We start from the raw sequence: 21,088 nt of genomic DNA, 5'->3' as shown, positions 1-21,088 counted from the left end.
TGTTTGTGTTTGTGCGGGCCTGTTCGTGTAATGGGCCGCTAATCTTCTGCCAGGGCATGTGCTGAAACGGTAGCAGCCGCTAAACCGTTGATTGTAGGCTAACGATCAACCCGCCAATGAATTAACTCATTAAGTTGATGAGCTTTTGGGCGATCGTTTTGCTCGTGTTGCCCTCCAGCACCTGTTATCTGTGTTTTGCTGTGGCAGCAAAAGGGGATGATGATGATCATGATCGTGTGGAGTAATTTAATTATTGGTAGAGGCAATGATTAAAATAAGTAATTTTCTATTGACTTTTATCAGCTTTCTGATTGCACAGCAAATATAACAAAGTGTCAAAGAAATAATTCAATGAAAAAGCATGCTGTTGGTTTTTACACTTATTAAATATTAATCAAAAACAAGCTTGAAAGCAGAGTCAATCAGTTTACTCTCGAAAACCTCGCAACCAACACGAACATTTCAGTTCAACTTTGTTTTTAGTTATATGACGAATTTGATGTAAATTATTTATTCTCTTATGAAAATTATCAATTAACATATTTTACATATTAGACATATTGTATCATACATAATTCCAGTTTCAGATCGACTTCAAGTTTAGTTTAAAATTAACTTGAAACGACAAATAGAAGAAAACACATTAAAGATTATAGCTCCGCTTTCGTTGATCAAACTTGTAGCTTTCAGTTTAAAAGCTTCAAATCTAAAGCTCACCGCAACTTGGATCCACTCAAAGCTCTCATGATCAGGAGAGCCTTACAAATGTTATGGTCGGCAGGCGATACGGTTTTTGAAAGCTTATTGGGGATTCAAGTTTTCTTAAATTGTTGCCTGAATTTGTCCACACAAAGCATTACATAAATCGATCGAACAAAAGTAAAAGCGAGTATAAATGAAATAGATAATATTTAAAATGACAGAAAATCATGCCATGAAATCAATATAATGTAATAAAAAAAAAAACATCATAAAATAGGTTTCAATGCTCCGTAGGACAGTAACAAAAGTCAACTATAAGTTCTAAGCAATCTATTTTCTCCCGTTCAAATAAAAGCAAATAAATAATACCCCGCGAAAGCGTATTAAATCGACCCTCCCTGCATCCAAGCGCCGGACCGGCTGTCGGGCAAATGCAACAGGTGAAATGCACCGGCACGCGATGAGTCCCGAACGGGAAAAGCGACAACAGCACAACCCTTAACACTGTCTGTCAGTGAACCAACAGCGAAAGGAAGAGAAGGCAGTAGGTGGGAATGGTACGAGTCTAGTGCCATCGAAATGGAATGTCTACCGCGGTGGGACGAAAGAAACTGACGTTAAATACCGTTGATCATAAACGTTTGTAATTTATGCAGTCTTGAAACGAAGCTGGAGGAAGGATAATGACGGGGAGTCCTTTTGCTTCTCCTTGATCTCCCTCTTCTTGCTCGTTTCTATACTATGACCAGGCACAACATATGACTCGCTCGGAAAGCGAATGTCCTGCGACCAGGACGCTTAATGAGTGTGTGCGTACGTTGCACTTTCGACCCTCTTTTTTCACCACGCTACCAACTGGCTGCACCGTGGTGGAAGTGCACACATACATACTTCTCGGGAATAAAAAGGAAGACGACTCCAGTGTACGCACGCGTTTTATACAACTTCCTTCCGCAAAAGGCGTGTGGGTGATCGGGGCGACCTGTTCCGCCACAGGAGTGCCACATCGAAGCGCTCAGTCAAAAAAAAAACCCAGCAGCTGGTTCGCAGCAACCCTAACGCGCGCGATGTAGGACAAGATAGCGATGAACTACATAATGTAAGGACATGCGTGCAACAGTCAGGGAGGGATGTAATGCCGCTATCGTAGAGAGAGAGGAAGAAAAAGTAAGGAAGGACAATGACAGTACCGCGATAATGATGATCGTATGTGGTGTTGTCCTTTTCGCGTCCTTCGCTCTAGCCGTGCCTAGATCAGCGCCGTCAATTAAAGGATTCGCTCCCGCGGCAAGTGTCCTTTGCCCGGTGCCGAGCATTGCTCGGTCCTTTCACCTGCTGCTACCGCGGTGCCACCGATGACCTGCTGGTGCCGCTGCTGCTGCGGGGTCAAACTTATGGCATGGGATGGCAGGTAGGGAAAAGCTTACACGCTGGCTAGACGCATGTGAACCGTTTACAATTCGAAGAATTAATGGGAATAGTGTTGAAATTGGAGATGTGTTTTTACGCTATTTCTTGTCACAGTAGGTTTTCATCGATGTGTATGTGCTTTGTTCAAAGTTTTACGTATTTTCTGGTGTTATAAATTTTTATGTAAATTTAAAACATTATTTTTACATCAGACGAAAAATGTTGTAAAGAAATTTGTAAATTTGAACAAAATTGAAAGTAAAAAAATAGCAATATATTCAAATGTTAGCAAAAACAGTACATCCGTACTCTAGGGGGATCGATTGTTTTTACTGCATTTTCTCTCATTTCACACTCTTTCTTTCAAACCCTCATCAAGACAAGTGTTGATGATGCGCGTTCCCTTCCGTGTCGGTTGGAAAACTCTCTTCATTTTTTATTTACGTCTGCTCCTTCGTTTTGTTCCTCCGTTTTCTCCTCCATTCATATCATATGTTCTTGCGGAGCCTTACAAATGTTGCAACGAACCATTGCTCGGTGTGTTAGATTTGAATTTATTTTCCCGCCACGCGTGACTGCTTGCTAGGTAAACCGACTTCCACGCAGCAAACACTCAACGTGCTTCCTTCTTTTGCAATGAGCGAGCGGCACAGAACCGGAACCGAATCTTTTTTTTTTGTCTGTGCCTGGGTGGAGACTATGTGGTCCAGTCATCCACCCACAAAAAAGAAGCACACACACCTTTTGTTTAATTCAATCCCAACCCCACCCCACTGGCGAACCATGACAGTGAATCTCGTTATGCTTCGATTCGTACCGACGGTACATTATCCTCGCCGGCGTGTTGTCGTACGGGGTCGAAATAAAATACGCCAACGATTTGGAGCCGCAATGGAAAGAGAGCCAACTCGCCAGTGGATATTCTTCTGCCTGACAATTTGGCAGTTTGCAAACAATTGAAAAGCGGTTTTCCCACACCGAACACGGCACTATCAGTCCCCTTGAACGATGCAGCGAACCGCGAAGGCCAATGTCGTTAGTTTTGGGGTTGGAATGGTTTAACATTGGCTCGTGTAACTTAGGGGTTTAAGAACTCTAACGAGCAACAGTTTTTTTTTACAAAATAACGTTTCCGGTGCTTTTGAATGCCTTTCTTAAAATGTGATTGCTATGTTTTAGAATATCATTTTCTTCCCAACGCATAAAGTATTTTAAAGTGTTGTTAATTTACTCAAAATAATTCGTCATACAGTTAGAGCATGAAAACATTATACTTGTTTTGTTGGAATCATATAAAATTGAGGAGTTGTTCGTTGGCAAATTGGAGTATAATTTGTAAAAAAAAAGGATTTTTCAAACAAAATCTTAATACATTAAATGCTTAACTTCGACCATTTTTTTAGAATGCCCTCAGCCCTCAGAGAGTAGAGTAAAATGTTTGGATTAATTCCATTTTTAACATTATTTTTGTTATAAGTAGTGACATAGTAAAGTATTTAAGTAAAACATTCGCTGATTTTGAGCTCTGCTGTTTTCTAATGTGGGACGTTTGCTTTTTTTGGTACGAGATTTTAAAAAACAATTTCGTTGGACTGCCGAGTTGTTCAGAGACGATGTACATTAATTAAAAAATCGTACAACAATACAACAATACCGCTGGCAACCTGCTATCATCTCAAACTTGTTTATAGAATCGCTTTTAAATGTGCACATAAATTTCAATTTAGTGGCAAGCTATATAGATTTTTTTTTTCTAAAATTTTAAACATCAACACAATTGATCACCGGGTAAACCACTACTAACTCAAAATAACAAATGCTTTTATAACTTTACACATATGCATGCAAGCAAATTAGAATAAAATTGTTGGAACAATATTTTAACAAAATGATCAACTACCACTTTTATCTTATTCGCGCAAACATTATTATTTGTTCAGATTTTTGCACCTTTTTAACACATCTTTGGAAATATATGAGAATTTGTAACGTTCACTACAAAATTTGTTAAACCCACTCTTAGCATCACCACGAAGCCTTACTACAGCTAATTAGTTTCGGATGATTGGTTTTAGTATTTTATAATAATAATTTGTTTGTTTGTTGAGTTGTACCCTTTCACCGAGGAAATTTAATTCACTGATGGGAAAGGTTTCTAAAAATCGGAAATGTTTGTTCCATTTTCTACTCGACCGGCCCAGGAACGCGAACCGGTCGAGGTCGAAAGGAATGATCTTACATTTTGTCTATTGCAATCCGTTACAAGCCCCGACCGGCCGCTTTTGTAGTGCCGAGCGACGTGCTGTGCTAGCGTTAGCTAAGGGCTGTACGTTTTTCCCCCACCACCAGCTGACTTTATGCAACGGTCCGCTGGAAGCCAGATGCAACGGAGCGAGAAGTTGAATTTTTAAACCCAGGGGAAGGCATGTAACAGTTGGAAAAGTATCGTGTGTGTGTGAGCATGTGTAACGATCGTCGGCGATCCATTTCCATTGTACAGTCCCCATCCGAATGCGCGACACCGAGTCTGCCGGTGTGCTATGTACTGGTCTCTCCCCCAAATTGAGGCATTCTAAATGGAGCTGGACACAAGAACCACAAATACCTGTCGTTACCAGCGACAAGTGCCCGGAGAAAGTGTACAACAGTTTTTTTTACATCAAAGGGGCGTGCGGGATCTCCTACCAAACTGTAGGACTTTCAGGTGCAAAAGGGGATTTTTTACCCTTTTCCCACATGGTTCCGATAAGGGGGAATAGAGGACATGAGCGAGGGTTTATTCGGAGACCGTTGGGGGAATTATCCTTATGAGGGTCCTTTTTTCTGTGCTTGGGTGTTATCGACCTTGTCGATCAGTTTTCTTCAATCATGCTCCCCCATCGGCAGGATACAGGACGAATGAATTAATAATAAGGCAAATAAATTGGATCAGTCGTACGAAGTAAATATAAATTTAGAGCGTGTATTAGAAGCTGCTGCGACAATTTATCATGTTGAATATTAAAATTTATAATTATATTCAAAAGACGTCATTAAAGATGTATAAACTCAGGTTTCGTCACTAAAAATATTATTCCAAAAATGTTATATAAAGAGAAAATGCCGAACGTATTTATACATTCATTATCTCTACAATGTGTATACAATTATACCAAACGGTGTATTTCCCCAATACAAGACATACTCATATAAGTTCTATGCTATGTTTGATAACCATGAAACAATGTAATACAACACAAGATACATACCCTAACGGCGCACTTTTCCTCCGTGGCATTCTAGTCCTTCTGAAGAAGTCATGCACCACACACGCCATGGAACCTTCCAACGGCAACGTCTTTCAATTCAATTGTTTACAAATTATAGCGTCCTGCAAGGGTCAACAGGTGTAGCGTTGTCAACAAACGCGCCTTCGTTTCCTAAAACGAACAAACCAAAAAAGAGACCTTAAAACAACGTATGCTCTACCGCTAATCGAAGCTAGGAGAAGTGCAAGACCACGCGTCCAAGCAAAGCATCTTTTTATTGTTGCCTGCACGAAGGTTAATAAATTGTGCGCGAAAGCGCATCGAAAGATCGCCGAGAGGCGTCTGCAAAAGGCGCCTTCTTGTGGCACGTGCCTACACCCCCAAAACGCACCGCCATTTCGAAAAGAAACGCTTCGCCCGGCAGCAAGCCCGTTTATCATACGACACTGCGGGAGGAATACAATAAGCTCCAAGCGAGTGCTTTGCATATTTGTACATGGAATGGTACAAATAAAGATATAGCTTCTGCGGGAACAATAGAAGAAAGAGAGAGGAAAAACCTGCGAAAGAATGCCGCCTCGCGTTCTACATTTCTACAAGATTTAAAGATCGTGTCGTACTGGCCCGACCCGGCTTGCACCATGATCATCTGGTGCACTTGTTCCACCACACCTGGAGAGAGGATTATCCAACGAAAGGTGATGAAGCGTACAAGGGGAGGCGAGGTTTCATTCATAACTTCTGTCCGATCCGTGTGTAATCTGTGCAGTCGGTGCACAGGAAACCCGACACCGAAGGAACTTCCAAAAAGGAAACAGAAGAAACGGCACACCAAAAAGGACTGCACACGAACTGGGGAGGGGGTTCGTCGCCTACTCTGTTATTCTTTCACTTCTCCCCGGCCGGTGGTATCGATTACACTCTGGGATGGCATTTTTCGCGGTTTTCCTTCACCCAAAGTCGCACTTTCCCAGTCACACAGTGTTGGAAGCAGGTTGTCCCGCTCTTCATTGAGCTTCTTGCTGCCCATCATATGCTGCGTGGCGCTCCCGTCTGGCGGGGTCAGGTGCAGCAGGATGTTACGGTAGGTTAGCGTCACCTGTACCTTTTTATGTGTGTGTACGAGGCAGAAGTACTCCAAGAGAGAACTTACTATTCACAAAAAGACGAAACAAGTGAATTGCCGCAAAAGAAACAGTGGAATGAAAGAGACACATGGCAAGAAAAAGACATTTCAAATCGACAATACGCAACACACAGAGGACAGGGAACGAAACAGAAGCGTATAAAAAACCCCCCGGGCATCTGCTGCTGGACCATCTCTTAAGCGGATCATAGGGCCGGGGCCGCTAAACAGAAACCGCAGAATCCAATCGATTATGAATGCAGATCGAAACCCGGTGCCGTTTCCGTCGCATTAGACCCCGCCCTACCACTGTCTTCAACACCTTCACGGTGAGTTGTTCACTGTTAGTGACAACTTATTTTATTCCTCTCGCCCCAGCAGTCTGAGCTCTCAGGCAAAGGGCTGGTCCCACACTACGACAACGGTTGCATGAAGCCTCAGGCAGCTACAAATCGTAACAACACCGCAGAACAGGAAGCCAACTTGTGAGCTGTACAGTGGGAAACACGCAAATTTGGCCTCGTTTCCCAGGTTACCACACACACACACCACACACGATCATATGATGCATTGAGCGAGCAAAGACGAACTCCCATCACCTGGTTTGGTCACCTCTCTTGTGGGATTCTGATAGAATTGTGGAAACTTTGGAGGAAGAAACAAAAAAAAAACAACCAGGCGAAACAAAACTCCACCAACCGCAACCAATCGGTGTATCGATCCGAATGTTGGCAAGAGAGGGGTTTCAATTAAACAACAGGCGCGCGGTCACTTGCGAAGAGATTTAACCTTCCGTTTGGTCGGTTAGCAGGTGCAATACTTTTAATGGGGAGCCTCCTAACGAGATTCGATTCGGAGGGTTGTGCGTGTGTGTGGGCATAGTGCCCGATTGAATGGAATTTTCTCTTCCGTTTTCTGCGTTTTGTTCCCTAGAAGCAATGCTAAACGGCTACTGAAAGGGCACCTGCCCCACACTACACCAGCGACTGTGGATTGAATTCTTAAACAACGATCGAATTCCCCATAAGACACACTTCACGTTCATTATCGTGGAATGCTAATTTCTACTTCGATTTCTTTTTGTCTTGATTCTTACCCAGTGTTTTCCACGTTTTTCCCCTTTCGTTACAGATGCGGCGACGATCCAGAATGAAGGTTCTAAAGATACTGCAGTCCTTTTCGCAAGGTAAGCACTCATCATAGGCTTCTTGATGGGTTAGGACCTTACGTTGCCTACTGAGTTGGAGGACATTACACGAGACGCCTAATATCCTCTCCACATTTTGCTCTCCACAGGGACGTTCATTGCGTTTTTGCTGCTTTTCTTCGGCGTGAACTGTATGGGTGAACCGGGGGTAGGTTTTGCTACACTGGCTATTCTTTCTGAGGCCTGCTTTTATAATCTCGTTTGGTTTTCCACCCACAACGCAGTACCTTGACTTTGATAATCTTCCGGAGACTAATTTTACCTGCGCCGGCAAAGTGATCGGAGGATACTATGCCGATCTGGAAGCGTCCTGCCAGATGTTTCACGTGTGCACCATCGGGCAGGGGGACGAGCCGATGGACATCAAGTTCCTGTGCCTGAACGGGACGGTGTTCGACCAGGAGACGCGCGTTTGCGAGCGCGTCGACGAGGTCGATTGCTCCAAGTCGGAGAAGTTTTACTATCTCAATCTGGAGCTGTACGGTAACACCATCATACCTTCACCAGATGGTAAGAATCCTCAGGTTTTGTTTGGGTAATTAGAAATGAATGATGTTAATGTCTTGTGCTTATTCCCCTCTTACAGATGGCAGCTCGGAGGAAGAGAGCGAAGGAAGCGATTCCTCATCTACCACCAGCACGACGACTACAACTACTACCACGACGACCACCACTACGCCCAAGCCGCCAGCGACGACCACCCCATCCAGACGGTTCGTTTTCAACAACGGCAACAGCAAGGGCTTCACACAGCCCATCTCATCCTCCACGATCGCGACACCGACGCACGCGTTCTCGAGCACCTCCGGCAAACCCCCGTCGGACGAGGAGGACTACGAGTATGAGGACGAGGAGTACCCGGACGACAGCAAGTCCGCCGATCAGGATTCGGTCGTCGTGCCCGCCCTGGAGGAAGGCGGCAGCTTCTCGCCGCAACAGTTCACGCTGCAGCAACAGCAGCAGGGCAATCAACCAAAAACGGAACCGCCAACCAAAGCCGGTGGCGTCAAGCCGGCCGTATCCTTCCAGCAGCAGCACTTCCAGAACGGGGGCACGCTGGCCGTTACAAACTCGCACGTTACGGTCACCACCCACACCACGAGCAATGGTGGAGGTGTCAGCGGCGGTCCACCTTCTAGTAACGGTGATAATGGTGGAGCTACACCGCCCGCCGGCAGTGGCACGAAGCCCAAAGCCCAACCGTCGCAACCTCCGCTGACACACAAACAGAAGCAACAGCTGGAGCATCAGCGGCGCCAGCAGCAGGAGCAGCTACTCCAACAGCAAGCCATCACCAAGCAGCACGAGGAGCTGCAGAAACGCCAACAGGAGGCGGCCGTCAAGCAGCAGCAGAAAGCACTGCAGCAGCAGCAGAAGCAGGTCCAGCAGCACGAAGCCGAGATCAAGAACCATCAGGCACTGTTACTACTGCACACGCAGAAGATTAACCGACAGCAGCAGAAGCAACAGAATGTACCCTCGTCCGCAGCACCACCCGCCACGCAGCGTTTACCGTTCGCGACCGGGGTTGGTGCGAGCGGATTTGGATCGAATCAGCCACAGCAGCAGCAGCAGCAGCAGCAACAAACACAAGCACCAAAGAGAATACCGCTGCTTGCCTCATCGTCACCGCTAGCGCTGCCTTCGCCTGCCTCCCCGCTGACACCGTTCCGCTTGAGGGCTCAGGGTTTCAAGCTACCACAGTCGGTGGCTCCTCAAATGTCACCCCAGCAGCGGCAGGATATACTACGCCAGCAACAGCAACAGCAGCAGCAGCAACACCATCAACATCATCACCAGCAGCAGCAGCAGGAGGAACGCTTCGAAGGATACCGAAGACAACCACCGCCTCAGGTGAGTCTTCGGCATACCACTCAGGAGTAGTGCTTCACACGACTCTTTACAGAAGATTCATTAATTTAGATAAGAACAATATCCACAATTTCCATTTAAATCTTCTATGAAAAGTCAGCCGAATCACGAATCTTGAATCTGAATCTCAAATTGAATCTGAATCTTGCGAATCTTTGACATTTTGGACAACTTTCAAGAATATTAGAGGATTGTTTTAATGACTTATGATAGATATAGATGATATGATAGACATTCCAGAATGTATGCCAATTGTATCAGATAAATGTTAATAGAACTGCTTATAGAACTTTGAAAAATCTTATAATTTCGTTAAACTTGAATCTTTTCTACGGTAACTGAATTTTGTATGACGGGATGTGGAGTTTACGACATCCTTTTTGGAAGGCATCATTGCGTATCTAATAGGAATTTTCAACGTGCCTATCCAAAAGGGTGCTGTAAAGTCCTTTTACCATCACGTAAAGTTCAGGAAAGTAAGAGCCATAAGCAGGAGTCAAGAAAGTGTCCTAAAATTATGAGAACCCATGAAGACCCCTGAATGACTTCTAGGAGATTCATAGGATTTCAAGAAATTTTCAAGGATTAGTAACTTATTCATGATAAGTGGATCAATTAAGATCATTTACGACCCACGAATCCTTGAAGATAACCAGTCTGCCTGCTGCAAAGATTCAGATACAACGATTCACCGAATCTTGATCATATTTCCCCAACACTTTTCGCCATCCATCTCGCACCACATCCGTCAACCTTTACGTCCCGTTTCTGATCCCGGACAGTATCCGGTTCGTTTTCAGGTACCGCTGCATCTACCCTTCGAGCAGCAGCTGCGCAATCAGAAGGACATCTCGCTACAGTTCGACCCGGACGTAGAGGATCTGACGCAGATCCCCCAGCACAAGGAGCTGAAGCGTTCGGATCCACCCTTCCACCAGCATCACGGCAAGGGGACGCCGACGGCCAGCAAGGAGCAAACGCCGATCGCTACCGGTGAGCGTAAGGCGGACAGTGGACACCAATCGCAAGCTGAGCAGGAGCAACAGCAGGACCCGGTGGTAGAGTACGAGTATGACGAGGATTACAGTTCCGAGGCGGATGAGTCGGAGCAGGGCAATCCTACCCTAGATAGCGTTAAGTCAAACACCAATAGTGAATTTGTTATCGCCAAGAATGCATCGCCCGGCAAGACGGGTGAGGATCGCTACCAGAAGGAGCACGGCACGGCCGTGTCGAGAAGTGATAGCGAGCGAACTAATACTAATCCTAGCGCAAATAGTTCTAGCAGTAATAGAGTGACTAGTAATAAGAGTAGTAGCAGCAGCAGTAATAGTGGTAGTAGCGTTAGTAGTAACGATCGTAGCTCTAAGAAACTCCCGAGCGGAGGAGGTGGTGGTACCGTCACCACCAGCAACACTAGTAGGTTTATCATCAACAATGAGCACCACAAGAGCAGCAGCAGTTCGCCACCGCGCGTCCAGCCGTCGGCCCGGGTCGGTGTTTCGCCGGTAACGCCCGGCCATCCGAAGGTGATCGTCACCACCAGTACCTCCATCCGGGACAATCACGGCCGTACGATCAACTACTCGATCACGAGCAATGGTGGTTCCATCTCGAGCACTGCCGCCAGCACGCCATCGCAGCCCGGCACAACAGTGCGTCCGAAGCCGGGCACGGTCAAGGGGTACGACGAGTACAAGGAGAGTGACGTACTAAGCGATCCGTTCTATCTGGACGTGCCGCGCCATCGTACCCGTACTAGGCGATCGTTAAGGAACGTGGGATCAACGGGTTCGCGCCGGAAGCGCTACATACTGCTCGTTCCTCGTTTCATGTAGTACATCAGCCAGCGCGCATGCTGATGCACAGTGCCGATGCCTGTTCGTTCGGTGGTTTGCGCTTGTAAATATTTGATCCAGCAGCTGATGCCGAAAGCAAAATACTCATGCCCTTCCTTTCGCCCCCTTCTATCTGATTTAAGTCACGTGATACATATGCTCTCCATACACATCATGCGCACCCTGTCTTCAGGTGAGCCCAGATGTGTATATGAGTTTTCTATTCGAGAAAAAAAACCGCAGAAGCACTCAATATTTCGCTCTCGGGGCTATTACTTTCCTTCTGTTTCCATTTGATTAGCTAATTTAATGTAATGTTTTTTTTTCTCCAGCGCTATTTTAATTTAATTCCCCAAGTATCGATAGTGCGATCGAATGAAGAATGTGTAATTGTGTACAGAGAGAGTAGCGGAGTATTTTTGATCTTTTTTTTAAATTCATTTTTCTGTCCTTGGAGAAAACTCTATCTATCCTTGCACCTGCATACTTTCACCAGTTTCTTTTGTTTTTTTTTTTGTAAGTTATAGTTATTTTATGGTTTCCTCTAGCATATAGGCAGCAAAAACGTTGTAAGAACGAAGTTATGATTATCAGAACAAGATTACAGCCGCAGTAAAAAAAAATTATACCTTCTTATACTCATCCCTAGCGAGTAGTTTTAGAATCACAGACACACCTCGTTCTATATTGTACTATGTTTTTCCTCCCTCTCAAGCATCTATCTCTCCATCTATCGCCTGAAAACCTTCCACGTCCAACGATGCCAAACTGATGGAAGCAATGGCTAGAAAAAAAACACCTAGAAATCAATCGATGAAAATCATGTAAAAATAAAGAATAAAGCACACTGTTCCGAATAGGCCCGATGAGGATGCTGTTTTATCCAAGATGTGCTATCCGAACTTAGAGCTACTAAGCTAGATGGAATGGCATTCCATTTAATCTTAATAATATAACCTTAGCTTAGGGACAGCTTCGTAGTACTCCCTCCCAATCAGTGTGAACTGTCTAAAAGGACTACACGATTTGGATTATCCAAACTTTCCTCAGATACAATAAAACGGTTGAAATGAAGTGTTTCCTGAGGCTGTGGAATGACCGACAGCAAGATTAGTGGACTATTTCAGTAGGACTATATAACACTCGTCTTTTCAGAACTTTTAAAAATTGAACTGTTATCAGCAACACAACAAAAGTGCAATTGAAAATCAATAGACATGATGGTGATATGCCTTGCTTGAGATCAGGTCTATCAAATAACAGCGACATCCTCATCCTCCACGCGACCGCTTAGACTGCATAGTGCACGCTTAGCTTGCATCTAGTCTTCTTCAAAAGTGAACGGAAAGATATCTAGAGAATACAAGTCCTGTGAGAAATATCACACTTTGATACAGCCGGTGATCTTCGACGGACAGGAGTCATGGATCATCCGCACAGACAAACGAGATGTGCTGTACGAGACAGAAAGAAGTTAGAGAACTTGGAAACTGGATCGTGTGTCCTGGAGTACATAGCCGTACTAATGCGACGTACCGGGTTTAGAGCGAACTAAAGAAGAAGTATCTTATTTTTTAAAAAATGATACCCGCGACTGTACTCTTTGAGCCTTATGGTATTTCCTCTAGATCTTAAGCTAGTGGTAATTGAATGACCAATTGATGGCTGAAATCTTAACACAGGAAACAGTAACCGAGGCAAGCCGGAACTGGAAGACTCTTTTGGTAGTTCATCGTACCATCAGAAAGGTGTAGTAAGATATGTACAGAAACAACAAACAAATCAGTATAATTATACACGTAGATTCCCATTAACGAGTTTAATTTACTATCCGAACTAATGTGTAAGATGATTGAATGTTTTGGCTTACCTCATTTGTGTTCAAAAACGATCAACAAATCTTCATAATCTCTTCCACAGCAATCAATCATTCGGAGCAGGAAACGGCATTGTCTAAGACCCAAATAAAAATGGAATTAATACGATATGAATGCTCTACTAATGGCACACTCACCAAAAAATGATAAAAACTTTAACTCAAATTGATCTTGCAAACTGAACTCGCTTATGCAATTGGTGAAAAAGTAGTAAAATTCGCAACAAAAAAACATGCCTACTTGGACTTTTCCATAGCACTGTCCCACTGTCCTTGGCACAAACTGAACGAAACTTGCCTGCTGTCAAGCGCACGAGCGGCAATTGTCAACGTTGACGTCTGTCAGCAGGTTCGCGAAATAGAAAGAGAATAAAAGAAAAAAAAGTTTGCCGTTTGCCTATTTGCGCGAGTGAAGTGGACCTTTTTGCGGCAGACGAAACCTCCCGAAAGAGGAACCGGACCAGACCACCACCACCTACACCACTCCCCTAATCCGAAAGCAAACGCATTCCGCCTGCCTGTGCGCCTGCCATAGTCGAGTGGGAAACGGAAGGATCTACCCGCCAGCTGCCCGTAATCAGCATTACACCATCATGCAGTGCAACATTCGATATTTGGTTAATGTTGCCGTCAAGGTAGGTGAAGGGAGCGGGTGGAGATAGACACCCCCCTCCCAACGTGTGGTGCGACGTGTGCGGACGGTGTTTTTTTTTCTATTCGTACCAGCTCGCTAAATGGCAGAAGAAAAGGGATCGATTATGCAATCCCCGTCAATCATTCGAGCGATGGCATTATTGCACGGACGCGACGCAAATGCCGACAAATGGTGAAACCGTGACGGATTATGCTGGCAAAACGTGCGTGCGTGCGTGTGTGTGTGTGTTGGTACACAATGTTGCCAAAATCCCATACCTGCGCCGCCAGCAAACCCGGAGCTGCTCTACGTCCGCCGGTTGTCATACGTCATTCCCGGTGCAATGATCCGATCCTTTCTCTTTTGTTTCGCCGTAGGGCAACGCAAGCCTTCGAAACCATGGCGCGGTGCTCGGTGCCCTGTACGGCCGGTACTACTCGACGACACACGATGCCGACCTGGTGGTCATCGGTTCCGGACCCGGTGGATACGTCGCCTCCATCAAAGCTGCCCAGCTCGGCATGAAGGTGAGTGAAGGAGGGGGAAGCAAGCATAGCGTGATGGCAATTTAGTTAGCAGAAGCAGAAGTCGCAACGCTGATAAGCACACTGATACACGCACATTGTGATAAAGTGCTTGGAGGCATCATGACCTGTGGCTGCTATGTTTGGCGGATGACGATTGGACCGGACGGGCCCCAAGACGTCAGATGTGTTTATGACGCGCGCGCAACACTCAGCAGCATGCTCAAGGTCACGTACACGCACGGGGCACTGTGGACACGCTGAGTGAAAGTGTGGAGTATGGCCACATGATGTGGAGAGGGGCCTTAATTATAAATAGCAGTTTCTTCCGTTATGGTCAAACAACATACTCGGCTCTCCTTACTTCTGTAATGTTGTCTGGTTGTTTGGAGATTGGGGTTTTTTAAACACATGGTGTCAATTGAGCGACGTTGTCCCATAGTGCGGCTATAATTAAACGACCGCAACATGACTCGGTCAGCTGTGTTTCCGAGCCGTTGCGTCGGTTTATGGAAATAATTCGCACGCGCTTCGCTGCCACCATGCTGCCGGCGGATTTACGTAATGTTTGAGTGTGATCGATGGTGCCTTAGGGATGTAGGCGAATCATTTCGCAGGTCCATAAGATGCTCGAGTTTTCATTTTGTTGGATAACTGAACACAAAAACAGGTAGAATGTCAAGTCTCGATCGTGTTGAGAGAGGAACAATTTGTTCATTGTTTGACAAATACCTTCAAAAAGCATATTTAAAGGCATTTTTAAAAGCAACTGAACGCAGGGACACTTCCTACAATGACGTCTTACAATAAGAAATCGCAATTCTTTGACGGCTTTTGTGTTAACAATGGCGAGTTTCATATGTTAATTAATACTTAACCTTGTCAATGACAAGCAAAACAAGTAATATTACGGTCAACTTCCCACAACTACGATTCGGTACATACGTTTAATATAACGCATCTTACACTGTCTTCGGGGCAGTTTTAATTGTAAACAGCATTACTCAACGCTCGCTACATGGTTTTCAACATCAATCATATATTGGTATTTATGTTGTGCCAAAGAAAAACATCTCCAAAGGTTTGAATAATGCTGCTTACATTGCAAATTGTCCTGAAAATATATGACTGTGAGTACCATATCAAAAATGGAAGACATTCCTATTGCATTGCAACGCCGATCATTGCATTGATCGTGTTAATTCTTCGACGTTAAGCTCCAAAACAAGGTCTAACATAATGTAAAACCATTTAAAATAATAGTTTTCCATGTTAAATAGAATTTTTTTGACACTTAACTCCAATTTTTATGTAAATACGGTGTTATTATCAAACCAAACGATCTAGAAGTAGACAACGACTGCAAATGTTAAATGCTTTGCAACATATCCTACTGGTACTTTAGTCATCTCCTTATCCACAGCAGCATAATCTCCCTAACATTCTTCTAATATCCATGATTTTCTTTCTCTCTCTCTCTCCCTCAACCCTTACTCATCAGACCGTGTGCATTGAAAAGAACGACACGCTCGGCGGCACCTGCCTGAACGTGGGCTGCATCCCGTCGAAAGCGCTGCTGAACAACTCGCACTACTACCATATGGCCCACTCGGGCGACCTGGCGGCCCGCGGCATCCACGTGGAGAACGTGCGGCTCGACCTGGACGTGCTGATGGGCCAGAAGACGAAGGCGGTCAAATCGCTGACCGGCGGCATCGCGCAGCTGTTCAAAAAAAACAAGATCACGCATATCAACGGCTTCGGCACGATCACCGGCCCGAACACGGTCGTCGCCAAGAAGGCGGACGGTAGCGAGGAGACGGTCAACACGAAGAACATCCTGATCGCGACCGGCTCGGAGGTGACGCCCTTCCCGGGCATCGAGGTGGACGAGGAGACGATCGTTTCGTCGACCGGCGCCCTGAAGCTGAAGGCAGTGCCGCGCCGGCTCGGCCTGATCGGTGCCGGTGTGATCGGGCTGGAGCTCGGTTCGGTGTGGGGCCGTCTCGGTGCGGATGTTACCGCGATCGAGTTCCTCAGCACGATCGGTGGCGTCGGCATCGATCAGGAGGTGTCGAAGAACTTCCAGAAGATTCTCACCAAGCAGGGCATGAAGTTTATGCTCGGCACGAAGGTGATGAGCGCGGCCAAGACCGGTAGCGGCGTGTCGGTGACGGTAGAGAGCGTGAAGGACGGTTCGCAGCAGAACCTGGAGTTTGACGTGCTGCTGGTTTGCGTTGGCCGCCGGCCGTACACCGAGGGTCTCGGGCTGGAGAACGTTGGCATCGTGAAGGACGACCGGGGCCGTGTGCCGGTGAACAGCCAGTTCCAGACGATCGTACCGAGCGTGTACGCGATCGGTGACTGCATCCACGGCCCGATGCTGGCGCACAAGGCCGAGGACGAGGGTATCGTGTGCGTGGAGGGCATGCTCGGTGGGCACGTGCACATCGACTACAACTGCGTGCCGAGCGTGGTGTACACCCACCCGGAGGTGGCCTGGGTCGGCAAGAACGAGGAGGAGCTGAAGGCGGAAGGTGTCGCGTACAACGTCGGCAAGTTCCCGTTCGCGGCCAACTCGCGCGCCAAGACGAACAACGACACGGACGGCTTCGTGAAGGTGCTGGCCGACAAGCAGACGGATCGCGTGCTTGGCGTGCATATCATTGGACCGGTAAGGGCTTTAGAATTTCAATTTTGGATAATTAAAACAAAAAAGAAACTCTCAATTAATTGTTCTTCTTTCGAATTCCAGGCCGCTGGTGAGCTGATCAACGAGTCTGTCCTTGCCATGGAGTACGGTGCGTCCGCCGAGGACGTTGCCCGCGTCTGCCACGCTCACCCGACCTGCGCCGAAGCCCTGCGAGAGGCACACACAGCGGCCAGTTTCGGCAAGCCGATCAACTTCTAATTTGTAAAAAAAGAAACCACACACCCGCAACACAACCCCACTACCAGTTCAGCAACACATCCATTTTTATGGTGAAGTAAAGCGAGCAAATAAGTGTGCAAACCTTACAGACGAACCGCCTTTTCCCTATCCCTCCCTTATGCGGGATGTCTCCTGAAACAACTCCTCGCCTTTCATTTTTCGGCACACCATCATCATGCGGGTGGGCGAGATAGGCGGAAGGGCCGTTTGTTGTGTTGTTTTTCTATAGCAGACGACCGACTGAAAGGCGGTGAAAAAATTAGGAAATTGGGGGAGGAAAAGGGAAACGATACGAAGCAATTTTTAAAAACAACCTCCGTTGGGAGGGGAGCATTCTTACAGTCAGTACCTTCCCTTGTAAGTGTAAAACGCGAAAGAGAGAAGAGTAAAACAACAAATGCTGCTCGTCTCTTCCTACGCTCGGGTGTTGGCATTATTCCTTTCCGGAAGTGCTAAGGACTCGTGCTAAGAGGAGCGATTGTCCGGCGTAGAACGTTTTTTTGAATCTGGAACCATTGAATTAGATTGTTCTTCTGTTGGAAACAGTGCAGTATATAAACAAAGGCGAATAAAATGAAACCCAAAAGCAAGATTATTTATTAGCTCATAAACTGGTCTGCGCCGTTTAGTCGTTTTCTTTGCATTCGAAAGAGTTCAAGTGTGAATGATTTTATTTTCAAAAAAGGAAGCTTAATCAAGGCTCTACATTCATAAAAATCCTATGTATTCGTTCAAATACTGTGGTTCAAATACTCTACTTACTAACATTAAGAAGTAATGATTGCGAAACACATTTGTACGGTATTGCAGGAAATTTTGAGACTTAAGCCTTACTTAAACGTTGTTTGCAGTTTCTTCTATGCTTATATTTAGCTTTAAAAATGATGATTGAAATGATTTTAAAAATCCAACTGGAAAAAAATACCTTAATACAGTGATTTGGAATGTGATTTTGTGTCCTTAAATCGATCAAAGAGGTTTTGTAACATAAACCAACAATCGAATCGTTGGCTGAAATAAAGATTACAAATTTATCGCATTTTCTGTTAACCGTGTTTGATCACAATTTCAAATTACAAAGCAAAGATATACGTTTTTCTTTCGTCAAGTTTTCAACCTACCCTTCAAAACGCTTTATTTCGGTAAAACCCGGTTTTTGTGAGCTCGCCAACGCTCCAAATCGGTGCGATTTTTCCTCGCTAGCGATGCTTTTTGTAAGTCGTTGTGAGGGTTTTTGACGTTTCGAATGAGAGTTTTGTAGGGATCAAGAGTGAGAGAGAGAAGATTAGTGAAATCAGAGAGAGCGAAAAATATTGAAACATGCAAAAATGAGGATGAGAGAGGAGAGATTGAACGAAAGCAGAGATAGAGATGTAGAAGGCGCGCGGAAAAGGAGACGGACGTCTACCGGTAGCTAGCGGTAGCTGGGATCAAGAGAGAGTGAACTCCGAGAGTGAATCGAGAGAGAGAGAGAGAGAGTGTGAGAGAGAGAGACAGATCGTGAGATCAGGGAGAGAAGACAAGTCAGGCGACAGGGAGAAATAAAGGAGCCTTGAGTCAGTCTTGTGGTTAATCGCAAAGAGATCGGTTGAGCGTGAAACAAAAAATAAAAAAGAAATTGAATAAAAAAGCCTAATAAAAAATTAAAATGTGTGACGATTACGACAAGTTTGTGAGGGTTCAAGATGGCCGCCAAAAAGCTCGTGCTGGTGTGCGATTGTTTTGGTGAAGATAATTAAATGGCCAAAAAATAAATACACTCCTCCACTCCTTCACCTCCTCCTCATTGACCCCACGGGGCACTACATTTCATGTGTGTGCCATATTTACATATTCGCTCCGCCATATCACTTGCTCGTACATGTTACATCTTCCTGAAAGGCCAGCATGATAATCTAATCTAATCGGCCGCTTTGAACGACGATTCTATGCGTTGCACACTAAATCCTATGACCCTTTGCCGTATTAATTTTAATAACATTTGCACTAAACTGTAGTCGATTTCGATACAAATTATCAACAAAATTATACATCCCACATTCACATCAACCACTGAGTTTGTCTACATTTTCCATACATCCATATACGGCGCGAAAGAGATGGCATGACACAACGAGCGTGAACTTCTTCTTCTTCTGTAGGTAAGTAAAGGCAGGGTAGAGAAAATGAGCGAGATGCAGCGATTTTCAACGTCAAAAACCCTCGCCATGCTGTACGGGCAGCTCACGCGAACGACAAACTGTCAAGCCAGCACCTGGTGTGTGTGCGTGTGCATGTGGCCGTGTGCTGTGTGTGTGTGTGCGCGTGTGAAGAAACAGTTCGATGAAAAATTGTCAAGAAGCGAGAGAGGAAAAAGAAAAGCTAATCACGCACGTCAGAGGCAGAGCAACCTCCGGGCAACGTACGAGAATTGTGCAATTTGGTGAAAGAAGAAACTGCAGTGCAGTGCAGAGGTACACCCAGCCATCCCAGTCTACCCCTAGAAAAGTTTGTCTCATTGTGAAAAATCAATTCCCCCTCGTAGGCGCCACGCACGAATTGGTGCTGGTGGGTAGTGTGTGTGTGTGTAAAGATTGTGCGACACGCGTTACTTCGCCACGCGGTAGACCGAGGCGTGAAAAGAGCTGTGGTACAGAGAGAAAAAAAAACCCCGTCGGTGTTTGTTGATCGCAAAGGGAGGAGTGTAGTGTAGTGGTGCAGTGTGGCACAGCACGCGTACGGGAAGGCGGTCTTAGAGGCGGAAGTGAGAATCGCCCGAACCTCTATCGCGCTTGAATAAATAACACACTCCTTTGCCGTCACACAAACACGGGCACAAGCACGCACGTACAACGCACGGTGCGCAATACGCAAATCGCGAAATACGCTCCCCAATCCCTTGAGGTTCGTCCTCGGGTGGCTCTTTTTTGGTTCCGTTTGTTGTTAATCTTATGGTTATTCTACAGGAAAAAGAAGTGTATAAAGTGAAAAGCTTTCAGTGGCATCAATTGCATTCTGTGCTGTGATAGGAAATAGTTCGTTGCGTGGAATCGTCTCAATCGTCCCCCATCGGTGACCCGTGAGAAACGACGTAAAAAGGCAGAAAATACATTGTGCATGCTATAGCAAACCTGTACGGGGGATACACCCATACAAAGCTACGCGCATACACAATCTAAGGTTAATCCTTGTGCATCTCAACGGGAGTTAGTTGAAGGGCGAGAGAAGAAGACAGAAGTTCAACGAGTGTGGCCTAACAGAGCAGACACACACACACATACTGCATACCTTACGTTCCAATACACACCGTACTCAAAAGCGAGCAAACCGAAGTACAAAAAGGAACCCCAGAGGCCGATTTGCTTTTGCTGATTCTCCGGACGCTGTACCTCCCGACGAAACCAGCGGGGACGATGGCGCAACAGAAAAACTACCCTGCGATGCGTCTACCGAGAAGTGAGTAGTAGTAGGCTAATGCAACCTTAAAGTGTTATTTTCTTGCAGCTTGCCCCGTGCACAAGCACATCCAATCTGTGAAATGGAAAGAGTGTAATAGAGTAGCGGCGGCAGCAGACCCCAGCGAATTTGCCAGCAGGAGGAGAACGATTTCGGAACAGGCCGAAAGAAAGATGGTCGCCATGAAGGAAAAAGAAAAATGGATGGTTGCGCTATATACGTGTACGCTGGTGTCTGGTGCTACTGACAATGATGATGATGGTGCGTGTGTGCTTGTATGCGTG

At 45.7% G+C, this 21,088-nt stretch overlaps 3 protein-coding genes across 12 annotated transcripts in view; all 3 read left to right on the top strand.

The window, feature by feature from the left end:
- The window catches only part of LOC120955777 (transcription factor SPT20 homolog), a 93,158-nt gene extending 80,898 nt beyond the window's left edge, over positions 1-12,260 (top strand). For 7 of the 8 annotated variants that reach the window (XM_040376914.2, XM_040376912.2, XM_040376917.2 and 4 more), the window contains 5 exons: positions 7,618-7,672; positions 7,783-7,841; positions 7,918-8,203; positions 8,280-9,547; positions 10,348-12,260. In XM_040376914.2, the coding sequence (XP_040232848.2) occupies positions 7,618-7,672; positions 7,783-7,841; positions 7,918-8,203; positions 8,280-9,547; positions 10,348-11,403 (2,724 nt within the window). In that variant the 3' untranslated portion in view covers positions 11,404-12,260. The remainder of the gene's footprint in view (positions 1-7,617; positions 7,673-7,782; positions 7,842-7,917; positions 8,204-8,279; positions 9,548-10,347) is intronic. The other variant, XM_040376916.2, reaches the window with a different exon arrangement.
- Positions 12,261-13,636: 1,376 nt separating this feature from the next.
- On the top strand, positions 13,637-17,980 carry LOC120955778 (dihydrolipoyl dehydrogenase, mitochondrial). Its single transcript, XM_040376921.2, has 4 exons — positions 13,637-13,914; positions 14,291-14,440; positions 15,939-17,111; positions 17,193-17,980. Exons 1-4 carry the CDS (start codon positions 13,873-13,875, stop codon positions 17,346-17,348), a joined length of 1,521 nt encoding a protein of 506 aa, XP_040232855.2. The 5' UTR covers positions 13,637-13,872; the 3' UTR covers positions 17,349-17,980.
- A 1,690-nt stretch (positions 17,981-19,670) lies between these two features.
- Positions 19,671-21,088, top strand: part of LOC120955779 (polyadenylate-binding protein-interacting protein 1-like) — an 11,256-nt gene continuing 9,838 nt past the window's right edge. The window contains exons 1-3 of one of the 3 annotated variants that reach the window (XM_049609213.1): positions 19,671-19,822; positions 19,894-19,998; positions 20,315-20,804. In XM_049609213.1, coding sequence (XP_049465170.1) covers positions 20,762-20,804 — 43 coding nt within the window. In that variant the 5' untranslated portion in view covers positions 19,671-19,822; positions 19,894-19,998; positions 20,315-20,761. Of the gene's footprint in view, positions 19,857-19,893; positions 19,999-20,314; positions 20,805-21,088 lie in introns of all 3 variants that reach the window. The other 2 variants (XM_049609211.1, XM_049609212.1) reach the window with 2 other exon arrangements.

This window comes from Anopheles coluzzii, chromosome 3, assembly GCF_943734685.1.
Source record: "Anopheles coluzzii chromosome 3, AcolN3, whole genome shotgun sequence".
Taxonomy (NCBI): Eukaryota; Metazoa; Arthropoda; class Insecta; order Diptera; family Culicidae; genus Anopheles; species Anopheles coluzzii.
This window is presented reverse-complemented; position numbering and strand designations above follow the sequence as displayed.